The sequence below is a fragment of the Protobothrops mucrosquamatus genome, unplaced genomic scaffold (assembly GCF_001527695.2).
Source record: "Protobothrops mucrosquamatus isolate PMUCROS unplaced genomic scaffold, P.Mucros_1.0 scaffold958, whole genome shotgun sequence".
Taxonomy (NCBI): Eukaryota; Metazoa; Chordata; class Lepidosauria; order Squamata; family Viperidae; genus Protobothrops; species Protobothrops mucrosquamatus.
Genome location: NW_015387202.1, coordinates 322,550 through 346,838, shown reverse-complemented (window position 1 = coordinate 346,838; position 24,289 = coordinate 322,550). Strand labels below are relative to the sequence as shown.

The 24,289-nt window shown below is 39.0% G+C and overlaps 1 protein-coding gene across 1 annotated transcript in view; it reads right to left on the bottom strand.

Moving 5' to 3' along the window:
• LOC107290706 (cyclic nucleotide-binding domain-containing protein 2-like) overlaps nt 1-20,738 on the bottom strand; it is a 37,684-nt gene extending 16,946 nt beyond the window's left edge. Inside the window, 10 exon segments of the mRNA XM_029284799.1 lie at nt 280-406; nt 5,514-5,652; nt 8,440-8,591; nt 9,318-9,474; nt 12,165-12,328; nt 13,655-13,708; nt 13,944-14,069; nt 16,798-16,838; nt 18,644-18,730; nt 20,675-20,738. Coding sequence (XP_029140632.1) covers nt 280-406; nt 5,514-5,652; nt 8,440-8,591; nt 9,318-9,474; nt 12,165-12,328; nt 13,655-13,708; nt 13,944-14,069; nt 16,798-16,838; nt 18,644-18,730; nt 20,675-20,738 — 1,111 coding nt within the window.
• Between the last annotated feature and the right edge of the window lie 3,551 nt (nt 20,739-24,289).

Genomic DNA, 24,289 nt, shown 5'->3' with positions numbered 1-24,289 from the left:
TCATGATTCCTATAACTGAAGGAATGCTGAATTCTAAGGAGTCCTTGCAAGCTCCCCTTATTCAGCACTGTGGTAATTCTGAACAGTCATTGAAAAACTGGTCATAACCCGAAGACTACCTGGAGTTGATATTTTCTATCTACCTTCCAATCAAAAAGTATGTTTGCCTTAAATATTTTGCCCACAAAGAACTAGTTCTTTGGACAGTAAGACCAATACCATTATCATATGTTATGTTTACAAGAATTACACCTTTACAGAAGTCAACATGTAACATACCAGAATCCATTTGGTGCCTTTCTTTTGTGGATGTTTTGTTTTTGGGAAAATGCAGCTGTTTAGCGATCCATTTTTGATAAGAAGGACAAGTGCTCAGGTTAACCAGTCGCAATACTTCACAAATGCCCTGATGAAACAAAACGAAAACAAAAGTCAGTTGTTTTGTTTTGTTGAATGGAGATCTGTGAGGTGAATGAATGAACAAATACGGTCTGAAAGTGTAGGCAGCTTATAATATTAAGAAAAGAAATCTGTTCACCTGAATAATCAGTCTGAGTTTTAAAAACCAATACCTAAACCAGAAATTAGCAAAATTATTCAGAATCCATATGTGATCTAAGACTCTCTTTGGGAGTTCATTAGCAGTCTGAAGTAGATCAGTGAAGGAAACCAAAGTTGTGAATGCTAATGCTACAATTATTATAAGATTACAGTAACAGAATCTTGAAAGTCTGAAAGTGACTTGCCAACATCCAACTTTATGCTCAGAATTTTTCTTTAATTTTGAGACAGAAAAGGACTTTTAAAAATTAAAGATAATTTAGGGCAAAGGGGGCCAAACTGCAGTCCTGGGGAAAGACTTGAAGTAGTTCAGTTTGTATTTCATTAAAAAAGAGTTTGTATGACTTGGAAGCTACTACTTGCCTGAGAATGAATTGATTATATCCAGTAGTGGGATTCAAATACCAGAACAACCGGTTCTCTGCATGGACATCGCTTCCGGAAGTCCGTTCTGGGCCTGGGCCTCCGAGGCCCAGAACAGGCTTCTGGAAGTGTGTCCACACACATCTGGTGGGCTGTTTGGGGGCTGGGAGCCTCCCCTCTGAGGCTCAGAACGGACTTCCAGAAGTGGCATCCACACACTTCCAGTGGGCCGTTCTGGTCCAGGGAGGCCTGTCCCAGGCCTGCAAGGCTCAGAACAGACTTCCAGAAGTGGCATCCATGCACTTCCGGCAGTCTGTTCTGGGCCTTGTAGAAAAGGGCTAGGGCTTTAATTGAAGTCCACAAAAAATTAGCTACCGGAAAAGGGCTAGGGCTTTAATTGAAGTCCACAAAAAATTAGCTACCGGTTCTGCCGAACTGGTGCAAACCATCTGAATCCCACCATTGATTATATCTGTATATACTTGCTTGTGGCCAAAATGATTGTTTTAGAATAAAAGGTATACTGCAGTGACATGTATCACAGAAACATTACCTTAGAAGAGACCTAAGGTTCTCGTGAAGGAGTAAGGCTAAAGTATTACTTATAAAACAATATTCATAATATCTAGAGTTTTTTGATTTTTTTTCAAGTATGCATTTAATCATGGATATTTGCTCAGCTGAGCATAAATGTTTTGGTGAATGAAATTTGCCTCAGGCCCAAAACTATTTGGATAGCAGAATGGCTGACCAATGTGGGGTAAACAGCTGGAGATCTCCTAGTTCTTCAAATTCTGGCACTATTTCGTTACTCTGAGATAGTAATTTTGTGGGAGCATGGTGGCTGATGTGGTTAGGATGCTGGGTTGGAGGTTAGCAAACCCTCTTTCGAGACCTGAGTGTTGCTGCATGGTGGGGTGAAATCCCATCATTCACTCCAGCCCCTTGACAGGGATCCCCCGGGCAACAGTGATGTCACCAGCTAATCCTTTCAACCCGGAAGTGCCTTAAATGTGCCTCCGACACAAATGGGGAGTGATTTGGTGGTTCCCACTATTGCAGCCTATCTTTCATGGACTACTGCACTTGTCACTCTCTCTCTAATCCCACTGTATGAGAAAGTAGAACTTTCACAATTTGTATAGGCTTTTTGTCAATTAAAAGGTAAAAATGAGAGTAGGTTTGAAATAATGGCTATAATGCAACTATATAGCTTAGAGGCATATGACTAAAGGCTTTGGAAATAGGCCAACCTCACAAGAATTAAAGAAAATCAAATTTTATTTTTTAAAAAGATATATACATGAAACCTGTTTTACCTTAAAATAAAATTGCAAAAGTATAGACAATGTTCTGTGATGGAATGTAGTGAGAAGGTGGATCCCCAGGAAGAAAGGGGTGCATTCCAGAAGAGTAAAGGACAACTCAGTCCAAACATCAAGTGTTAGAGAAATAGAGTGAAGATAGCCCCTCCTTATTAGTTCACAGAGTGTATTGTGGTTGCAGATAGTGTCCTTAATCTGACAAGATTTTGTCTATAGGTGTGAAATAATAAAAAAATTAGCTTAGAAGAATTGTCACATGTTATTCTTGGTTTGGGGCCTGACAGTTCTAGGAAAATGACAAATGGCATTGTCAGTTCTCAATGAATACTTTCTCCTAGTGAACAGGAGTACTCGCAATTTGATATTGTGGACCACTAGAAAGCTAAAAATAAAATTAATTTCTTCTTGCCCAGTAAAACAAATGGCATCCTAACTTGTATGGAGAAATAAGAACTTTAAGTGTAACTTGGCAGCACATAGAAAACAGAAAGAAACAATCTAATATAATTTTCTGGCTGAAATTTTACCCATTTTTACAGAAAATAGCAATTTCTCGAACTAAAAGTTCCCCTGCTTCATTACATAGATAACCTCCAACTTTCTGGGGAGAACCTCTTGTACCAGAGGCTACTTGGTTATAAATTTGCATTCTTTTCCAGCCTATCTCTCCCAGCTCCTCCCCAGTTCAACTATGCTTTGTTCTTAAAAAAAACCAAATGAATCCTTTCCATATCTGGCCTGATAGCAGAAGCAGTCATGCAATGGCTTGAATACACAGTCCTGCCAACCATCTAGCCAAAATTTTGGGGATGTTACGTGGATGACACTTTTTGTCATCATTAAACGCTCCAAACTAGAAGAAACACACCACCTACTTAATAATGTGTTCACTGGGATCAGTTTCACATATGAGGAAGAAAAGGACCAACGATTCTCTTTCCTCGACATTGACATAAGAAGACAGGATAATGGTGAACTAACAACCAGCATAATTGGAAAATCTACACACACAAACCAGATTCTTAGTTTCGCAACCCCACTGCACACAAGAGGAGCTGCATCTAGACCCTCTTCAGAAGAGCCAAGACACACTGTAGCACCAAGTCACTGAAAAAGCAGAGGAGAAAAACCTTTCCAATGTCTTCCCCCACAATGGCTATCCCCAAAACTTCCTACTCTGATGCATATCATCCAAACCCTGACGTACCATTTAGCCAACCGCAAGACGGAAACAAGTCCTGCCATACATCAAAGGAACATCAGAATTGACTGCCAGGATTTTACAACCCCTGGGAATAATGGTGGCTCACAAACCCACATCCATTCTCTGACAAGAGCTATCTAAGATCAAAGCCAAAAACAGAAAGTAGACAGCAGCAACATAATATATAAAATCAGTTGCAACAATTGTAACCAGTTCTATGTTGGACAAACAGGATGACAACTAAAAACAAGGATTCATGAACACTGGCTAGCGGTCAAGCGACACGACCAAAAATCACTGATCTTGACCCATTGACATTGAACAACTCCAGTTCAACTGGGATGGAATAAGAGTCATTGGCCATGCCAAAACCTGTCCTGCATGCCAATTTGCCAAAGCCTGGTATTCTACAAATGATTCAATCAACAAACATATAGCTTTGGAATCAGTATATGAATCCATAAAAAACTGGACCATCAGAATGATCAATTAATGATAGAACCGACCACCGCCTCACCAGCTGCCTTTTGCACCATGCAACCAGCTAGTCACACGACCACCCTACCACACTAGACCTATTTAAGATGAAGAGAAATGAGACAAGACACTAAAAACGAAGTCCTGCTGATGATGTTACATAGCTTTGTAACAAAACGTTCAGGAGCTAAACGGAAAGCTCAGAGCACAAACCATTGCCAAAATCCTTTCCATCTTTAGTACAGGGAATGGTTGTAGTATCTGTCTATGCCCAGATTATAAAGAACATCTGTCCCTTACAGATGATTATTGAGGGTGTATGAACATCAGAACCTGTTGACTGACAAGAAGAATCCATTCACAATAATAAAAAAGGGCCCATAGGGTTGATTACATCAGATGCCCCAAAGGGCCTTTCAGGGGATTGCCATGTATTTATTGCCAATATAGAGGAAAACAGGTTACCTAGAACATGTGTGGAAAATAAGACACAGATTTGCGTAAATATTATATGTGCTTTGAGAAAGAGGGAAGAAAATAGAGATACTAGAATAAAAATGTGATACTTTTTACCTGCTAACTCTACTGTCCGCATGCTAATTGTTGAAGAGAAAAATCATTTAAGTTTTGGCTATTTTGTTCCATAGATATTTTCCTTTAAACCAGGTATGGACTGGTTTAATCTTAATCAGAGGACATTTTCAGGCAAAAGACAATCTTCACATATCATGTTTGGCCATACAGTTTTTCCTCACTAGCATAATCCCATTGCTGCAGCCTACAAACAAAGTATAAATGTAAAGGCTGAGGCTGGTGAGGTGGATTCAATGGTTCTCAGGCTAAAGCTGGTCGTTATGCAAAGATATCTTAAACCAGGGGTGTCAAACTGCCGGCCCATGGGCCGGATGCGTCATCCAGAAGCCACGCCCACCCCTTTGCCGGCAATGGCAAAACCGTCCCGATACAATGCGCGACATCACGTGACGTTGCGAGTTTGACATATCTGTCTTAAACAGTTCCTAACATCATCAAAAGACTTTCCAAGCTAATTTGGAAGTGTGGAAGAAGCTGAGTCATAGATGTGTACAGAGGAATGCAAATGAATGCTGACATAGGAGTCAAGACGTCATCCTTTTATGAAACACAGGTGAAGATACAACTTATATATTTATGTTCAACATGGTACAAGTGATGCAAATTACATATTTCTGTTATTTGTGTGATATGACATGCATGTCATCATTTTGATATCATGATGGTGTATAATACAGTAGATACCTGTGATTCAGGGACCACTGGTGGTCTCTATTAATGGATTCCCTTAGTTTGGCATAGATATATTTTTAATGGATATATCTCATGAGAGTGCAAAACCTTACTGGATTTTGGTGTTCTACATACAACATACATCATTGAAATAATCTGATTTTTGCATAGACCATAGGTTCATTGTTAGGAACTGCTGACTTAATGCAGTGTGCAAATCCACCCATTTGTGAATTTGTAGATTAAAAAAACCTTTAACTAGTAGAAAGAAAAGGGTGCAAACCATACTATAAACATGAAACCAAAGTAAATCTCACCTTGGTAATAAATACCATACAGTGGGTTTCTGCAAGATCAGTGGTTATCACCTGTCCACAATAGAATCTCTCAACTTTGCAGTAATTAGCTATTTTATCTATTGAAGAATCAGGCAGTGTTTGAAAAAGATCTATAGCCCTGAAAATAGAAAAAAATGTGGCTATTCTCATCAACTATTTACTTAACTACAAATTGAAAGCTTTTGGCTAACTACAGATCAAAGCATTCAGGAATGGCTCTGAGATATTCATCTCTAAATCCATATCTATTCTACTATGTAAGGAACTCCACTAAACTTATAGGGAAACATAGGCAAAGGAAACCCAATCATCATTTTTCTCTAAGCCTAGCATGTGAAATAGGCCTTTTATTTTGTTGGCCTGATGCAGCTCAACAGACACCAACCATTTAATTCCTCTGAAATACAATGTCCTACATATCTATGTGCCTATTGTGCTGTATTCTGGAAAAATGAAAATGACGATAAAGCATGGAGCAGATGCTTAAATTCTAAATAATATATATATATATTGCTGCTGTTCTTCCCTCTTGTTCCCAAGCTGCCACCAACAGCAACAGCAATAAAGAGAAGGAGGAGGAGGAGGAGGAGGAGGAGGAGGAGGAGGAGGAGAAGGAAGAGGAGGAGAGAAAGTCCAGGAAGAAGAATAATTGAAATAGTTCCTGCCAGGTTTCTGTAGGGAGTCTTGGAGATGACCTTGGAGAAACCATCCAGCAGCTGTTAAAAAAACAATAGGTGCAGAAGAAGTTTGTGTTAAGCCCACAAGACAGGAAGAGACTCAGTCCAGCTCCCCCTTGACTCTCTGGAGCTTAAAAGAGATGGAAGGCAAAACACAGGTGAACTTGCAAGATTCTGCTACTAGCGCCTATCTCAGTAAAGTAGAATTCTGGCTTTGTCTGTGGAGTCCATTTTCTGATCTGGTCTACCTGTAGGGCTGAAATCAATCTTTCTCCAAGGTTTACTCTTTCAAATCAGCAACGTTTGATTTGTGAAGCAAAAGTTACAGGCAAGGTAAAGGAGAGGTCTAAAAAGGCCCGGAGCTAAATTTCAGGTGTTTTCCTACCTCTGCAAAGAAGCCATGAACTGTGAAGGGTAGCCTGCAATAATCTGAAATTCTCTAGCCCAAATGGACAGCAATGCTTGAGGCAATATAATTGGGGAAAGTGTACTGCAGAAATAGGGCAAAACTGTGTGCTCTGTGAAGGTTAGTGGGGATTCAGAGAAGGTGAAGCGTCTGCCTTCCAGAAGTGGCTGCCTTGGATGTTCTGGGGATAGGCAGTGGTGTAGCTGAGTCAATAAATATATCAAAGCAATCTGCTTGAGGCAGCCTTAGGAAGAAATACTATGAAGGCACAAACCGATGTCTCCTCCTGCAAAAGTATTATATGTTTGTTCCAGATAGGAGAGTTTGGATTTTCTTTCAGGCAGTAACATTGGTGTTTTTCTCTCAAGCCCTGTCTTATTTGAGAATCCTGAGCAAAAAACAATAATATGGACAATCTCTATAGTGCTGCTTTATTCATTTTAAAAAACAGTGAATGCTTAACAACCTGGCTCTTTTTCCACCCATCTATAAAATGAAATGGGCTGAAATGAAACAATACAATAAAAGTGGAATTATTAAAGGGAAAGAATATAAAAGGCTGGGTCAGAAAGAGCTGCATGTTTAATTCTCTGTAAATGGGGAAAATAAGGATAAAAACCCCTAACTGTAATTTCTGCAGCAGTGTAATAGTAGCTAACTTATTTTTTTGTAAATACGAGCCCAAATCACCCCAAATCTATCCTCATTGAAGGTCATGGCCACCACAGAGAAGGCCCTTTTTCTAGGTCCCACCAGATGTACTTCCTTGATAGTTGGGACCTGGAATATACTCTGCCTTCCTGTTCTGATGGGCTGGGTTGATGTAATTGGGGAGAGGTGGTCCATCAAATAACCTGGCCCCAAACAATGCAGAGCTTTAAAGGTGATAGCTAGCACTTTGAATTGCACCCAGAAGCAAATTGGTAATCAGTGTAGTGGTCTTTGTGGAAATTTGGACTTACACGAAACCATGAGGGTGGCTGTATTTTCAGCCAACTCAAGCTTCTGGATGCTGTTCAAGGGCACCTCTATGTACAGCACATTACAATAGTCCAAAGGGAAAGTGACCACTTTGTAGGTGACCATGAGAACAGGCCATTGGTCCAGGAATGGGAATAACTGGCACACCACACACAATTGTGCAAATGCCCTTCTGGCCATGACTGCCACCTGCTTTTCAAGCAGAAGTCATAACTCCAGGAGAACCCCCAGATTATGAACTATGTCTATCTGGGGCAGTGCAAACCCATTGACAATCAAAGATTGTAATTCTACAACAAACCAAGAAGCTCCAGATCCAAAGCTACTCAATCTTGCCAGGGGTTAGTTTTAAGCTGCTCCTCCCCATCCAGACCTCAACAGCATCCAGGCACTGAGAAAGGGTAGTTGCAGCATAGCTTAACTCACCACAGACAGTGGCATACAATTGAGTATCATCAGCATATTGATGATATCTAACTCTACAATGACAGATGATTTCATCCAGCAGTTTCATGTAGATGTTAAATGGGAATGGGAAAAGCACTAACTCTTGAGGGATCCTACAGTGCAGGGGCTGAAGGTCAGACCTCTCACTCATGATCAGCACCAACTGGAAACAGTCTCAAAGAAAGGAGATAAAACAAGGCAATACCGTACTCCCAGTCCCCAAAACCATTTCTGAAGGATACCATGGTATCAAAAGCTGCTGAGAGGTTGAAATGCTTGATGTCTTATTGAAAAAGAAGCACTCCTTATCTATGGAATTCTTCCTATAAAGGTTGATTAGTTGAACAAAAGCCAAAACCCCAGAAACAATGGACAACAGCGATATAAGGAATACCTCAAATAATCGTAGCGAATTTTGAATTCCCGTTGAAGTTCCTTATCTAGTTTATAGGCAAAAAAATCCTTTTTATCCACCACCAGCAATTCCGTTTCCGCCATACAGACGACAGTGGCATTTCTTTTTGTTTTTTGCAAAAGGGCAATTTCCTGTTAATAAGCGAGAGATAATGAGAGCAAATATTGCCATGGTTGATTCTTCCTCTTTTTCTATTATATACCTGGTCCTTTTCCTTTTATTTAATTTCTCTCTTCTCATCCTCTTCACCGGTCGACACCCCCCCCTTCATATTTCCTAAACTCAAGCTTTTCCCAGCTTTGCCTTTCCTTTTTCCTAGGCAGCAGAGTAAATCTATCAACAGAAGCCTTCTTGAAGCCACCATTATTTTTGCTGAATCTATTTGGAATCCTACAATATTATAGGAAATACAGATGGTCCAGGATGATGGGAGTTGGCTTCACAATATGTCACCGTGATTTTCAAATTTATTTAAAATTCATTTTTGTGGTAAGGATTTTATGGCCCCTGGACACTTTAACATTGTGCTATCTTTGTAACTCATTCAACAAGATTTTCTGAGTATCAGTTTCCCTGAAAGTTACCTGTCTTGACAATGCTCCCTGCTGGATTCTGAGGCTGAAATTTCCCAGTGCTTGGGAAGGTCAGCATCTTTCAATTGGAAAAGCAATAGTATAATTCTTATATATTGAGAATACTTAGAGGCATAACATTTATCAAAGCTTGTAAGCATACAGAGATATTTCCTTTGTGGAAAAAGGTGCATGTGTGCGCATGTGTGTGTTTCTGTTATGGAGAGAACCATTTTCTTTGCTAATACTGAAAAGTTGAGAACCACAATTGCAGATCACACTCACACCAAAAGAAGCACCACTCTGAATCGTAGTTGGAGCTGTTTCCACAAAGGCACTGCTACCATCATCATCATCCGTGATAGCAACTGTACCATAATAAATGAAGTAAAAGGCAGTTGCTTCATGCCCCTTTTTTATGACCACTCTTCTGCGGCCAAATCTGGAAAACAGATCATAGGTGACATCACAAGCTGGCAAAAATGAACCTGAAGGAGAAGACTTAAAGCGCTAGCACAGTTCGCTACCCTTCCTCAGATTGATGCCCTTTTGAGTATGGATTTATTCATTTATTTTTCAAATGTATATTCAGTAGCTGCCCACCTCACAAAAGAAGGGACTCTGGGTGGATTAACAGTACAGTTTCAAGAATTCCAGGCCAACAAACCTAAAAGCTGTTTTTTTTCTTTGCCTCAAGGTTTCTTTATAGATTCAATGACACTGTAGACATTACAGGGGGTATTTGCACTACACCAGCTATGCAGTCACAGCCCTCACAACTTCATACACAGATTAAGGGTATCTTCACAAGCTCTTCCTCTGACATGAGATATGCCATCATCTGCCAGCAATGTCTCTCTTTAATGGAAAGTAGGAATGATCTGAGAAGGCAGGAGGAAGAGCTGCAGCCAAGACAATGGTCTGATAAGCAAAATTTGAAATCTGAAGGAGGACAACTAGTGAAAATGGCTCAGAAGGAACCCTCTCTAGTATTGGGGTGAATAAAGGTGAGGTATGGGATGCAATTTTGAAATGTAATGTTAATGTATCCTTTCAATAAAGGTAGAACTAGTATTCCTGGTTATGCTTCTTGTCTGGACTACCTCACAAGGTTAACACCCTCTGGAGTCTAGGAAGGACAAATGGGGCAAACCTTCTGTAGAAGAATGAATGCACACAAGTTTGACATCAGGACTCAAGACAAGGGCATAATAATAACAGCATTTTGACCTGCCAGCAGACCTGTAACAGACCTTAAAGCAGCTATTCTGGAGCAAAGAAACTTCACTAGCACAACTGAGCAAAATTGAATAAATGACTAGTGAAAGGTTGACTCAGCCTTCCATCCTTCCGAGGTCGGTAAAATGAGGACTCAGATTGTTGTGGGCAATATGCAAACTCTGTAAATCGCTTAGAGAGGGCTGAGAAGCACTATGAAGTCTAAGTGTATAAGTCTAAGTGCTATTGCTATCATATATATATTAATCTCAAAAGGATTTAACAAACACAATGGGTTTTTAATATAAAACAAATTTTAATTTATAAGAAACCTGTAATCTGCATCTGCATAACTACCATCTTCTGTCTTCTGCTCTTTCCCTTGCCACCTCATTCCAGTTTAAATCCTACTTCAGGTTAGCCACTTCATAAATCCAATGAAGTAAGCTTATTATGCCTTTTTTTTAAAAAATGTGTTAGTCTGAGAAGGTGCTACCAGACATCTGGTTTTTTATTGACTCAATATGGGACATATCCAAATCATGTAATTCTCAGTTAGACACCAAAATAATACATGGCTTATACTCTTTTGCCTTTCTACATCCCACAGATTTGTTTGCTATTTTTTATGTAGTATGCCACTGCTACATTTTTCAAACATGAGAGATGGCATTCCTTTAGCAGGCATCTTCTTTTTTGTGTCTGAATAAGCATCATTCTCAGAGAACAATTAAGATCATTATCTGTTCCTTTCCTCTTTATTAATGTCAGATTAAAGCCAAAAGAACAAGATCTTATGACCACTTGACTGAAAACACGATCAGCTATTGAATATCTTTAAAAAGTGGGGGGAAAGAGACAATCTGAATGTCCAAACTTTTGGCTTGCCTAGGCCACATTGAATGAAGAGGAATTGTCTTGGGTCACATAGAAAATATACAATATAATGTATGCAAACCACATAATAATGTTAAAAGTTTACAATCTTGTGGGGTTGCATTACTAGCTCACCAGGGCTGCATGTGGCCTGTGGACCGCAGGTTAGACACGCCTGATCTAGACATTGTAATAATGATATTCTTCAGTATATCTCTTTCCAATGTCTCCCTCTTTTCTCTACAAAAGCAGCTATGAGATACTCAAGCTAGATCTGATCTAAATGGAGAAGAGGTTGTAAGGCTTTTCTTTCTCACACTAGTTAGCAATTACTGGGAAGCAAAAACAGAAGGCTGCTGCTGCATTCCCTTTTAAGCAACCGGAGAATTATCCGTTGGCCACTCTGGGGTTAGAATTCTGGCCTAAAACAATTCTTTTGATACTCTGAGTAGTAACAAAGTCACAGTCTTTTTGATAACAAAAAAAACAACAAGTCTGATGTGTTCTATCAAATCCTAGGAATCCGTAGGAAGGCCGGGTTACAGCAAAGTCAGAGGAGAATGATACGTGCAAAATCACAATGCTACCTATAGGGCAGTCTACCTGCATTATTTCCTCCCCTCCAGCTACAATATTTTCTAATGGCAGCAGCTGGGGTGAGGGAAATCCCCCCATTACCAACAAAGGGGTGTTGGGCACTTAGGGAAATGGTAATAGGATGAGCAGCTTTCCAGAGTGAATTAGAGTCAGGAGAATACATGACAACAGTTCCAAAAAGCAGAGTGAGACCTTGCAGAGATTTTCCATAGAAACTGTCTAGGATTTTTATAAAGGTCTTGTGTGATATCCACAGCAGAAGAATGCAAAGTAGTGGGATACCTTAGGCTATTCCAGTTCCTGCAATAAAATATGTTGGGTAACCTTGATGGAACATTACCTTTAATTGGGATACTTGGAGACTTTTAAAGCTACAGATCTGGTTTGGATTGCTCCAAAGCCAGTATTATCTTCCCTAGCCCACCTTCCCTTCCCGATTACCGTTCAAAGCGAATCACTTTGGCCAACAGATACTGCAGCGTTGGGCTATATTGGCGGTAACTTTCTAAAAGCTGTAAGCGGTTGCGCAAGTGTTTTATTTCTGATTCAGTCCTCCATGTTGGTGGCTTCTTAGTTATTTGGATGGCTCTAAAAGGGAAATGTTCCTGAAGGCAATATCAAATATATTTAAAAATAAATATTCACAGGGGCAGCAGTAAAAGATGACAATGTCATTCTCTCAAGACTCTAGGCATCATTACTTCTCTCTTGCTCTCTCTCTTTCATTTGCCTCCCAAGATGTAACTTCAAAGTCCTAATATTGCTTGCTAGTTTGATCAGTATTTTATCAGGTCTCCTTGGGATTACGTCTCAGTTCCATGGAGAAATGTGTGGTTTCCACCTTCACAAAAGAGCAATAAAGTTCCATTGCAATGATGGAAACTGGACAAACTTTGGCCTCAGCATTTCTACAGATTTCCCAGTCCACCCAAGCCCTTCCCATCACAAGCCTCTCCTCCCACCCTCAGTAAGAAGCCTGTGTGACAAGCCTAAGTTAATGTAAATAATTAGAAGTAATGAAAGTAATAATGGGGGGAGTTATTGCTTTCAGGGAAAAGCTTGTGTAATGTTGAGGCATTCTTCAACTGAGAAGAAAGCCGCCTGTGGATGTAATAAGCAGAGCATCAGCAGGAGAGAAGGGGCATTAAAGTGGATTTCGGTCTGTATGATATCTTTAAAAGGGGTGGCTCCTTGATCATGCAGTCACAGAGGACATTTTCACACCCTCCCCCCACCTGCAGATGCTCTTGGGAATAAGAGCATCCTCTTATTCACTCAGGAACTCCCATGCTTCAGCTATACTGCTTACCGTTTGTGTTTAATTTTCAACACAGTATGCAGGAATGACTCAGTTGAGTGTGAACTGTATTTCAGTTCAGCAATTATGTGAAGCTTCCCTCCTGATCTTTTGCTATGCAGCTATTGCACTATAATTCCACCATTCCCCAGCCCTCATGAACATGGTCACTAAGGGGTGGTTGCAAAGATATTACCAATCAATCCAAGGATGAGGAAGACAGCCTTTAGTCCCCATGCTCATACTGAAGTGCATCTATTTCAATATATTCCACTCACTCTTTTGGACACCTTTCCTCCCTCAAGCATCTCACACTCACCTCCAGTCAAGCTCAAATACTGAATCTCCTGCAGCAGACACACAAAAGTTTTTGCTACTGTGGTTCTGTAAAGCAGGACTAAATAACAGTAACCAGCATGCAGGAAGTTGACAATGTATTTCACCTTGAACTCAGAACCGGAAAACCCAACTAAAACATTGGATCAAAACATTTTAAATTTTTGTTCTTGTTTCATCTTCTGAAGAGGTATTTGTTCAATTTCCCCACTGCTATATCCCCACTCTTATCCTCTAGTTGTCTGTCACTACAAATGCAAAAAAACATCCAAAACAATAATATATGGCTTGTCCAAACCTTTGAAACGCTGAATTCATGTCGATCAAACACAGCATTGGCACTTTTGATGTCCTAAAAGGCAGACATTGAATGGCAGTTAATTTTACATAGAATTCTGTAAAAAAAAAAAAAAAAGCTTAAAAGTATTCTACACTTTCATGTTAGTTTTTAAACAAATAATTCTATTTTATATTTATGGCTTGTGATTATATTGTAGAATACCAATAGAAGTTAATGTTAAAAAGCAATAATAAATAAAATCAATAATAAATAAAAGATTTTCAGTTGTTTTTGGGGAACTCCTTACACCTTCAATTTCCCGACGACAGTCTTTCTCTGTCAGGTCAAAACCTGCAAATCCTTTCAATGCGCTGCGGAATCCTCGGCATGCTTTTATCATCAGAATAATGTTCACAATGAGCCTGTGAAAATTCTTTGGGGGGAGGAAGGGAAAATGCAATAATTTGGTCAAATATTAAACATATGTCATCTGTATCAACATAAATCCTGCAGCAGAGTACCTTATGCATGCTAACCCACTGTCCTCTCTAATAAGTATTTGATCCTTGGAGACAAGAAAACAAAATATCTGGTAGCAGGATTCACAAGGGCTGCTAAAACAGATTACTGTGTAGAGGAATTTTTCCTTCAGTACAGTGGCTCCACTTTCTAAAAAGCTGATGATCATTTTACCCATCTCTTTAGCATTACATATGGCTACAGAGAGTAGCCATAACCATATCCTTAGAATAAACAATACATTGCAAATAGATCACCCAAATCTGTATATATGTTGGAAAATGTTCCTTCTACTCTACGAGTACAGGTATACAAGGCATCAAAGACAAGATAGAGAGCTAATCTCAGGTGTCTCAGTATTTTCCACATTCTAGAAATCCGCTATGGAAAAAAAATTAAATGTACCTCCTTGGTACTGTTTGGGGGAGGTATTAGAGAAAGGGCAGGAAACAGGATTAAGGAACATCACTGGTTATGAAGTCATCCTAACTCTCTCAAAAAATATTCACTTAGGACAAAACAAAACATGGTGGAACATTTGTTCATTTTTATAAAGATTTATATGTTACCATTCTAATGTACCCATTTCACTTAAAGTAGCTGATTACCTTAAAAATCAGTGCAACATTTAAAATGTTTAACAGATTAAAAAAAGGAAGACAATACTAAAAAAATCTATAAAAACAAAACACAAAAATTTCTTAAAAAAAATTACAAAGCAGACAGCAGCTTCTGCTGATACTTCTTTAAAAAAAGTCTTATTGGTTGGGTAAAAAAGATAGTAAGGTGCTTTCTCCATTTATTGCCAAAGTGGAAAGTTTCAGAGTTTAACAGAATAACAGAATTGGAAGGGACCTTGGAGGTCTTCTAGTCCAACCCCCTGCTCAAGCAAGAGACCCTATACCATTTCAGACAAATGGCTGTCCAATCTCTTTTTAAAAGCCTCTATTGATGGAGCACCCACAATTTCTGAAGGCAAGCCATTCCACTGGTTTATTGTTCTCACTGTCAGAAAGTTCTCCTTAGTTCTAGGTTGCTTCTCTCCTTGGTTAGTTTTCAACCATCGTTTCTTGTCTTGCCTTCCAGTGCTTTGGAAAATAGGATGACCCCCCCTCTTCTTTGAGGTAATCCCTCAATATCGAAACACTGCTATCATGTCATCCTTAGTCCTTCTTTTCACTAGACTAGACATACTCAATTTCCGCAACTGTTCTTCATATGTTTTAGCCTCCAACCCACTAATCATCTTTGTTGTTTTTCTCTGCACTCTTTCCAGAATACTTTTTATATTATGGTGATCAAGACTGGATGCAGTATTCCAAGTGTGGTCTCACCAAGGCTTTAGAAAGTAGTTAGATGTGGTCATTCTATCATTCCAATCAAATGTGCATCTTCTAGAGGTGGGCATAGAGAATGACTTCTCTATCAGATGGCAGGGGAATAGGCAGCCCAGTATGAGAGAGATAATTTCTGAAATACTATATACCTAACTCATTTGAAGTTTTAAAATTTATCACCAATACTTTGATTTGTCACTGGAAACAAATTGGCAACTATCATAGCTCTTACAGGATGGCATAATATAATCCTCCCAACTTTTTTGGACCCGCATTCAAGATAAATTATAGTTTTCAGAGATTTTTCAAATGTACTTCTGAATATAACACATTTGTACTAATCTGATCTGGCTATAACTATGATACCACAGAAAGGTATGACCAGAAGGATACCCCAGACAAAGGTACTGAATGCCACTAAGAAGCCCAGCAGAACCAGATAGATGTATTCCCCCTCTCTTGTTCATGATGTAGATAATCTCACTGAATTGTGATGGTAGTCTCTGTTCTGGATTACTCCTGGAATCAGATTGAAACCTTCAGAAATTTGCAGTTCTGTGATAATCATTTCTGCCTAAATACAGTAGATTACCTCTGTTCGGGCAAAAGAAAATGACCAGAAATAAAATATTAACTGATAACAAAAGATAAAAATTATGTCTTCAACTCAGTTAATGATAGTCCATAGTAATTATCTTTTACTGGGAGCCTCCTGGAAAAAAGGACTTACTTCTGTTAGTAAGATTTAAATTAAATTAAATTATTACTTTTCCCAACTCATAAAAGAAGGTAAAGCTGGGAAGTACATGGAAGACAAAGACCTTACCTGGGATAAAAGTCCCCGACTGGATTTCCTTAGAAGATATACTGTTAAAGATACACTGTTTCCTGATCAGATCTTTTTAAATCCCCTGTTGTACTATCTCAGTCAATTTCTATCCACATAAACAGAGCTACACACATCAACAGCGGAGTGGCACTGTGCTCATGGGACGTCAACAGTCTCTTTTCATATATATTTCTGATGCATGCACAATCCTATTTTTTATAAATCATTCACAGACTAATTCTGGTTTACCCAATACGCTAAGCCACATAACCTTGTTTGACTAACACACTCGAAACGAAATAAAGGCGTTACTGCATGTGTGAGTGCAAACTAGCCTATACAAATATGTTTACATTCTCCCCTCAGTTAGTAATGCATGTGTTTTCATTATGACTGGCTGTTGATAATGTTAATGTTGATACTTTTCCTTGTTCTAAAAATTAAAATATGTACAGTACATAGGAGAAGTAGCATACCTTAATTCCCCTTTTGTGGCTAACCAATTTGTCCTTGTAACCTGTAAAAGAAAATGGCTGTGGGTTTATTTTTCTTTAATATATTTTCCATCAGCTGAAATTCTCCCATTTTTTTGGACTGAAAACATCTGTACGCACACAGAGATAAACATTTCTTCCTATATTTTTTCCTCTAGCTATGAATAGAAAAATATATCAAGAGAAAGCGGAGAAGATTTCCTAGAACATATGCAATAACCTATATCCTTTTTTATCCTTTTTCCATTACTTATCAGATTGATCCACTCTAGATGGAAGAAATAGATTATCATACAACCAGCAAGGAAAGAAATGGAGTATTGCTGGATGTAGTTTGTACAAAGATTCAGATTCACAATCCACATCCCATGAATGAGAAATGGCTCACTGTCAGGTACACAGGCTAGGTCAGGTTACTCTTGCTCTACCCTCTGCTGGAATTGGACAAAAAGTTTTATCTTTTTTAAAACACAGAGAGAGTATAGGAATTGGGCTTTTATCATTCCTAGCAGCATTGATTCACACTGGGTAATCCAAGCGTGGAAGTCTATGCAGTTGAGGCAGTGGGTGCTGCTTTCACTGGCCACTCACATAATTCCTTGAGTTGTTCCCTTCCAGATATCTCTGAATGATTGGTTGAAAAAAAATTTCTAGCAATTCAGGTAGATCTTGAGTTATGACTGTAATGGAACTTTCCAATCATGGTTGTTAAAATCATGATAGGCATAAAGTCGGCCAGTCACATGACAAAGCCAATTTCATTATCTTTGTTGCAGTAGCCATTAAGGGAACACCGTGGTCATCAAGCAACCCATGGTTTACTATGGGCTGTTTTTGCTGAAAAGCGGATGTCAATATCATTTTCAGCAAAATTGTCAAAAATTGTGGTCATGTGACTGCGGGGCAGTGTAAATGGCTATAAATACAACCCAGTTGTCGAGTTCCCAAACCGCAGCCACATAACTGTGGGAGTGGGGGTGGGGGACAGTCTGAACTTCAAATCCAGATTGTAAGTAACTCCAAGCAAGATCCATTGGAACTCTGAATGGTCAAGGACTCCCTGTAAGACAGCGAAACCAATTACCCAGAGATGCAATAGCTCCCCTTTACTGGATGGGGTCAAATAAAAGTGAGATCACCATTTGCTGGGGATTCTTGGATTCTTGTGCTGAGAGGAGAATAGTTTAGAAGGCTGAATCCAACCCTAGCATGCTGTGAAGATGCAAGGGTTTCATTGAGTCTGTAGGATTGGTGGGCTTCATTTAGTTTCAAGTTCTATAAATGACAGATAGCCAGACCTGGAAGCCAGCCCAACAAACACCAAGCATCTCTAGAAGCACTCTTAAAAGGTTGCTGTTTCAAAACGATGACCTGGATGACTGAGAATCTCCACAGACATCTAGAAGCACTGTGGTTGCTCTCTGCAATAGACTGCCCAAACTGAAGGAAGGTAGCAGATCTGGGAGATTTTACCTGAGTCAAAATCACCACTTCAACAAGTGAGAACCTGAAGGCTAGAAAAACTTGGATATATGTTCAGGATCCCTAGCAGTGAAGAGATTAATGTCTGTTCTGTGGAGCTCCCAGTATGGATCTGGTTTTTTTGTAATCCTTTTCTTTATTCCTTTTTAATCAGACAATTTTAATCATAGAGAAGTAAATTTAAAAACAAATTAAACGTACAACTAAAATACGAACTAAGAAGTAAAAAAAAAAGAAAAATCTGTCTTGTATTTTATACTTATTTATAGTTACAGTTTACCCATGAATTCACTATTATAATATAAAGAATACAAGAAATTATTGTGTATTGTAATCACAAAATTACTGCCATTTAACACATATTGCTGAGTGGAGAATATTGCCTTTTCCAAAACAGATAAATCACATATTTCTGACAACCATTCCTTGATATCTTGAAAAACAACAACAATATAAAGTCAAAAAATTCTTTTTGCCACCACCCTTTCCCAATGTTCTATACAACCACAATTCCTGATAAACAGTCAGATTCCAAGGTTCCGAATATTCTTCAACATTACATTAACACCCTCGATATGTAAAGATCTAATAAGATACATTAATGCACTATCCTGAAGATACTAAATGCTCACTTGGGTCAGTGAGCCTCAAAGTTTTTACACCCCAAGCACAGAAAATGTGTTTTCCATCCTTTCAAATACATTGCTTGGCAAGTCCAATGCATCCTAATTCAATCTTAAACTGAAATCAGTAGATATCACTTTACCATGTTTAAGGACGTGAAGCCATTGATGTGGCTTCTTTAGTATTTTTTTTGAAATATCCCATAAATGTCCACTTCACAAATATCCTTGAGCTTTTGATAGAGATGTATCATTGGTTGATTTCTTTCATGGATTCCACCAAGTAAAAAAGCAGCTCAGGTGCCTCTTAAGCAGCCAAAGCATCTGGTCTATATTGGTTCTTTAGAACCTCAGTTTTTCCTTTAGCATCTTCAGAAGATCATAATAAAACTCAGTGTGAGGAATCATTGCTTTTTTAAGATAACCAAGGCACAGATCACTGGTGGGGTGGGTGGCAATTACAAAAGTATAACTTTGAAATTGTATCTCTCAGTCAAATATTACAAAACATTGCCCTTCCCCAATTATGGAAATATTATGAGGGATGAGAACTCCCCAAGTTCAATTATATCAGAATGGACTCCTGCGTTCAAAACAGGCTGCAGCTTTTCAACTGTTTTGAAAACCATTCCTACACACAGCAAAATACAATTATCTCTTTGGAGGAGCCTTTGACCAAATGTTCAATGTCTTGATATTTTAATCACTTTTCTGAGTCTCACTGAAGACCATTTGCATTTTATCACTCTATATCTTTTCTAGATTGCTTTCATGAAGCAACAAGGTGGGAGATCTCACTCTCACACACACTGAGGTAATAGTCTGAATACTTAAGTGAGATACCCCCTGGTGATGGCAGCAAAACCTATCAAAAACTATCAACCTGCTACAGCAAAGCAGGAGGGGGGGGACCAGGATATGAAGAACTTGAGGGCTTTCAACAGCCCTCCTGCCTTTCACAAAACAGGCTTAAATACATGCATATTTTAAAATTTCAAACGAAAGATATCAAGTGACAGAGAGTGGAATTTGATAAAGACTCATGTTTGCAAGAAATGCCTAATGGTGGTGAAGATGATCTACAGAACATTTCTCACACCAAAGCAATGGTCATGGTTCATTAGCCACTTCCTTTTTGGTCAAATCCCAGCAAACTTTGTGATGGCCTGAAAAACCAATCACCAAAAGCCCATATGAAGTTGAAACCACCAACTTCAAAGGAGGAAAGTTAATTCTTCCTGCAGCCTGTTAAGTTTTCAGAACAGAACCTGTTTAGCTTTAGAAAAAGTGAAAAACAAGCAGAGAAACTGTTATGATAGCTCAGCTTTGCTAATATCCCTAAACCCCACCACTTTTGCTTGAGGACAAATCCCTGGTTAAACACAACCTATTATTAATTTGGATTTGTACTATTGCTTAGCCTAAGCCATCTGGCAGAATAGCCAGAAAGGAAAAGAGATGATGGTGGTGGTGGTGGTGGTGGTGGTGATGATGATGATGATGATGATATAGTATATTTCACTCCATCCTTTCCTAAGAAGACTATATGAGACAAAGGGAATATAAATGAAATGACGATTTTTAGGAAATTGAACTCTCAAAGAAATGATTTCCAGCTAGAAGTGATAAAAAAAGAGGAATACCCCGGTCAATGGGTATGGAAAAAAAAATACAATGTGCAAATACAAACTCAGAATTTCCTTTTTCCCTTCCACCAGGTAAGAATAAATTATTCTATTCTGTCTGATGCTCACTAAGCCAAGGGCGCAGCAGGAGTCGTGTAGCAGGCAAACGTTTTTTCCATAGTGAGCTAGGCATATTTAGGGATTTCCTCGGGTCATCTTTCTTGCAGAGACTAAGATGACTTAACCCAAAGCTTTTTGTAATAGGATCAGAACCAACTGTAACAGAACCATCCAACAGAATTCTCCAGACAATCTTCATTCCATTTTTTTTTCAAAACAACTCCTAAGAATTATGGTAGATATCTACCAGATTGGAAGTTCACTTCATGCAACATTCTGGTTCAGTAGTACATTATCCAAATGATCATGGAATTTTATAACTAAATGAAGGAAGACAGTTATCTCTTCTTCTTTTCACTGCTCTGAATGGAGTACATGGAAATAGCAATAGCACTTAACATTTATACTGCTTCCCACATTCAACACTTAGGGCTATTAAGGCTTCAGAAGCTCAATATTTAAAAAGCACTTAGCAGCTGTATCTCAATTTCTTACAATACACCTAAATAATTCCCCTCCCCCCCCCAATCATTTAACAGAAATGGCAGTTTCTTCAGAAATTTCATGCCAAAGCTTGAGTTTAATCAGCATCCTTCTTTGTGGTGCTATCATTCCTTTCTTGAAATATGTATTATATGTATATATATGTGTGTATGTGTGTATATACATGTATATGTGTGTGTGTATATGTATATATGTGTATGTGTATATGTATACGTATATGTATATACTCAATGCCACATGTTTGGATCTGTGAACACCTGGCACTATGCAAAGTCAACAAGACACTAAGGACTTTCTTCAAGAACTCAACGGGACTGTGGAGGACAACACTGGAAGTCAACTCAAGACAACTCATACAAGGGGTCCTCAAGTGGGACGTACTATGCTGGATAGGCCTGAACCCCCTCAGCCAGATAACACAAAGACTGAGTGTGGATGCAAGTTCAAGCGTGACTACCATCAGCCACCTCTCTACATGGATGATATCAAGTTGTATGCAAACAATGAATGCGATATCAACTCACTGATCCACCTGACACAGATCTATAGTAATAACATTGGGATGTCATTTGGACTTGAGAAGTGTGGCTGGATGGTAGACAAGAGAGGGAAAGTAGTTAAGACTGATAGGGTGGAACTAATAGAGGGCCACATAGCAGACATACAGACCAGCTACAGAAACCTTGGTATCCCACAAAATCATATGGGGACCATGAGAAGGAGGCAAATAAGACAGCAACATCCACCAAAGGTTGAAGAGCCAGCTTAATGGGAAAAACAAGATCTATGCAATCAACATATATGTCCTGCCATCAAATATCCCGCTGATATAGTGAGCTGGCCAAAGAAGAACACAGAAGTTGCCAATGTGAAAATCTGGTAGCTCGTCACAATGTACAAAGGTTTCCAACTCAAGTCCAAAACTCATGGACTGTAAATTAGATGAAAAGAGGGTTGTCAGGGTCTGGTGAGTAACAAGGTGACAGTCCTGGATGAAACCCAGAGTATTCAGGAATACATCAGTAAGATGGCACCCAAAGATGAGCTGATGCGAGAACGCCTGAGGCAGCAGACATGGCAGGAAGATCAAGCAGAAGAAGTGGCATGGCAAGACAAGAACCTGCATGGAATGTCCCATCGATAGATAGCTGAGGTGATAGAGACTGGGAAATCCTACCACTGCTGGAAAGGGCTGGACAAAAAGACAGCACTGAGGCACTGTCCAGAACAGCACAAAAACAGGTTCTAAACTCCAGATCCATAGAAGCAAAAGTCTACCACACTAGAAGTATCCAAGGTGCAGACTATGTAGAGAGCCCTCAAGACAACCCAACACATACTGGCAGGGTGATATAGGCAGGAACAGCATACACTGAAAGGTACAACCGAGGAGCTGATATTGTGTACAAGAATGTCTGCACAGAATATGGACTAGACCGTCCTAGGTCTGGGTGGGAGATCCCACAGAATGTTGTGGAGAATAAGAAAGCTAAGTCAGATCCAGACAGACAGACAGATACTAATTAATCAACCAGACTTCATGGTAATAGACAAGAACCAAAGACAACAGTGATGATAGATGTAACAATGCCAAGTGACAGCAACATCAGGAAAAAGCTGGAGAATTATCAGGACCTGAAGGAGGACCTGGAAGGATATGGAATGTTAAGGCCAAAGTGGTAGGAATACTTGGGACTATGACTCCTAAACTGGGAGAGTGACTCCAACAGTTCCCAGGAACAGAATTGTTTTGATACAAGATGGGCAGCAAATAGGTTTAATAAACAACAAAGCTCTCTGTCCAAAAGTGTGCAGTGCTAGGAACAGCTAAGATCCTCTGCAGAACTCTCAAAACTCCCAGGCCTCTGATAGAAGACCTAAGACTGAGGAAGACACAAACCATCTATAAAGCTGGGAAGAGAATTTTTTTATGCAGTGGTATGCCTACTTTGGGGAGAGAGTATCTCAGTGGGAAAGATTCTGCAGAAAAATAAACTATTATTGCAATAACAAACATATTAGTAATACAAACATTTTCAGCCACATACATCCCCTACTCTTGTTGATCTTCTAATGTTCATTTTTAAAATATTTCATTCAGTAACTTATTTCCTTACAGCATCCTATTTTATTCAGTTTGTCTTATTTCTCAAAATAGCTTCTCTCTCCATCGTCAGCAGAAATATAGCAGCGAGCATTACCATCATGAAGCACAGCATGATTGGAGGACATATCATTAGGGACTGAGTTGTCTGGGCAAAGGGAGCTTTTGCTGCATCAAAGCAAAAGACCCCAAGATAAGCTTTCAGAATTCGATTAACATATGAATTTGAAAGCAAACTTGGACTCGGTTTGTATACTGCATCAAATTATGAAATTGGTTTTGACTTAGTGAGCTACATAGTTCATGTTCCTTATTAGGATGGATCCAGACATTAACCTAACTGGCCACATAGAGACTGAGAACATGGTGGAACTGGATTTCTGTGAACCCTCCTAGTAGCCAATACCTGAGATTCCAACTACACCTTTCAGAAGAATGTCAGGAAGTGTTTTCCCTCTGAAATTTGAAAATGCCGTGCATCTGGAGGCACCATATTATGTTTCAGTTCTGGTTTAGATATCCCATCACTCAATATAGGTTTGTCACTCTATTAATACATTTTCTTTGGAATAGGCTTGTTCAATAGTCCAGATCCGAAAAGAGTGACCAAAGTACACGTGGCCACACACATCACACCTATTGACTTTTCCTTATGTCTTTAATGAATTTCCAACAAAAAATAGCACATGCATATGACCTGAATCATCTTTCCCACTTTGAATCCAGATTGATGCACAACCCTACTATGCATTGCTACATCAATTCAAAAATTGAAAATTCCATGAAAATGGAAATTGGCGATTGATGTAAGAAAGGCTTCTGTTTGTAAATATTGAAGTAATCAGGATTATATTTTGAATATAATATCTAAGATGTATCATAATTGGATTAGCTTTACCATTTCAATATTATCTTTAGAAAGATGCCATTTTTTATAAAAAGAACCTCAGAGGTTTGCATTTCAATATATATAACAATGTATATAACAAAAATATGAGCTACACATTTGTACCAAT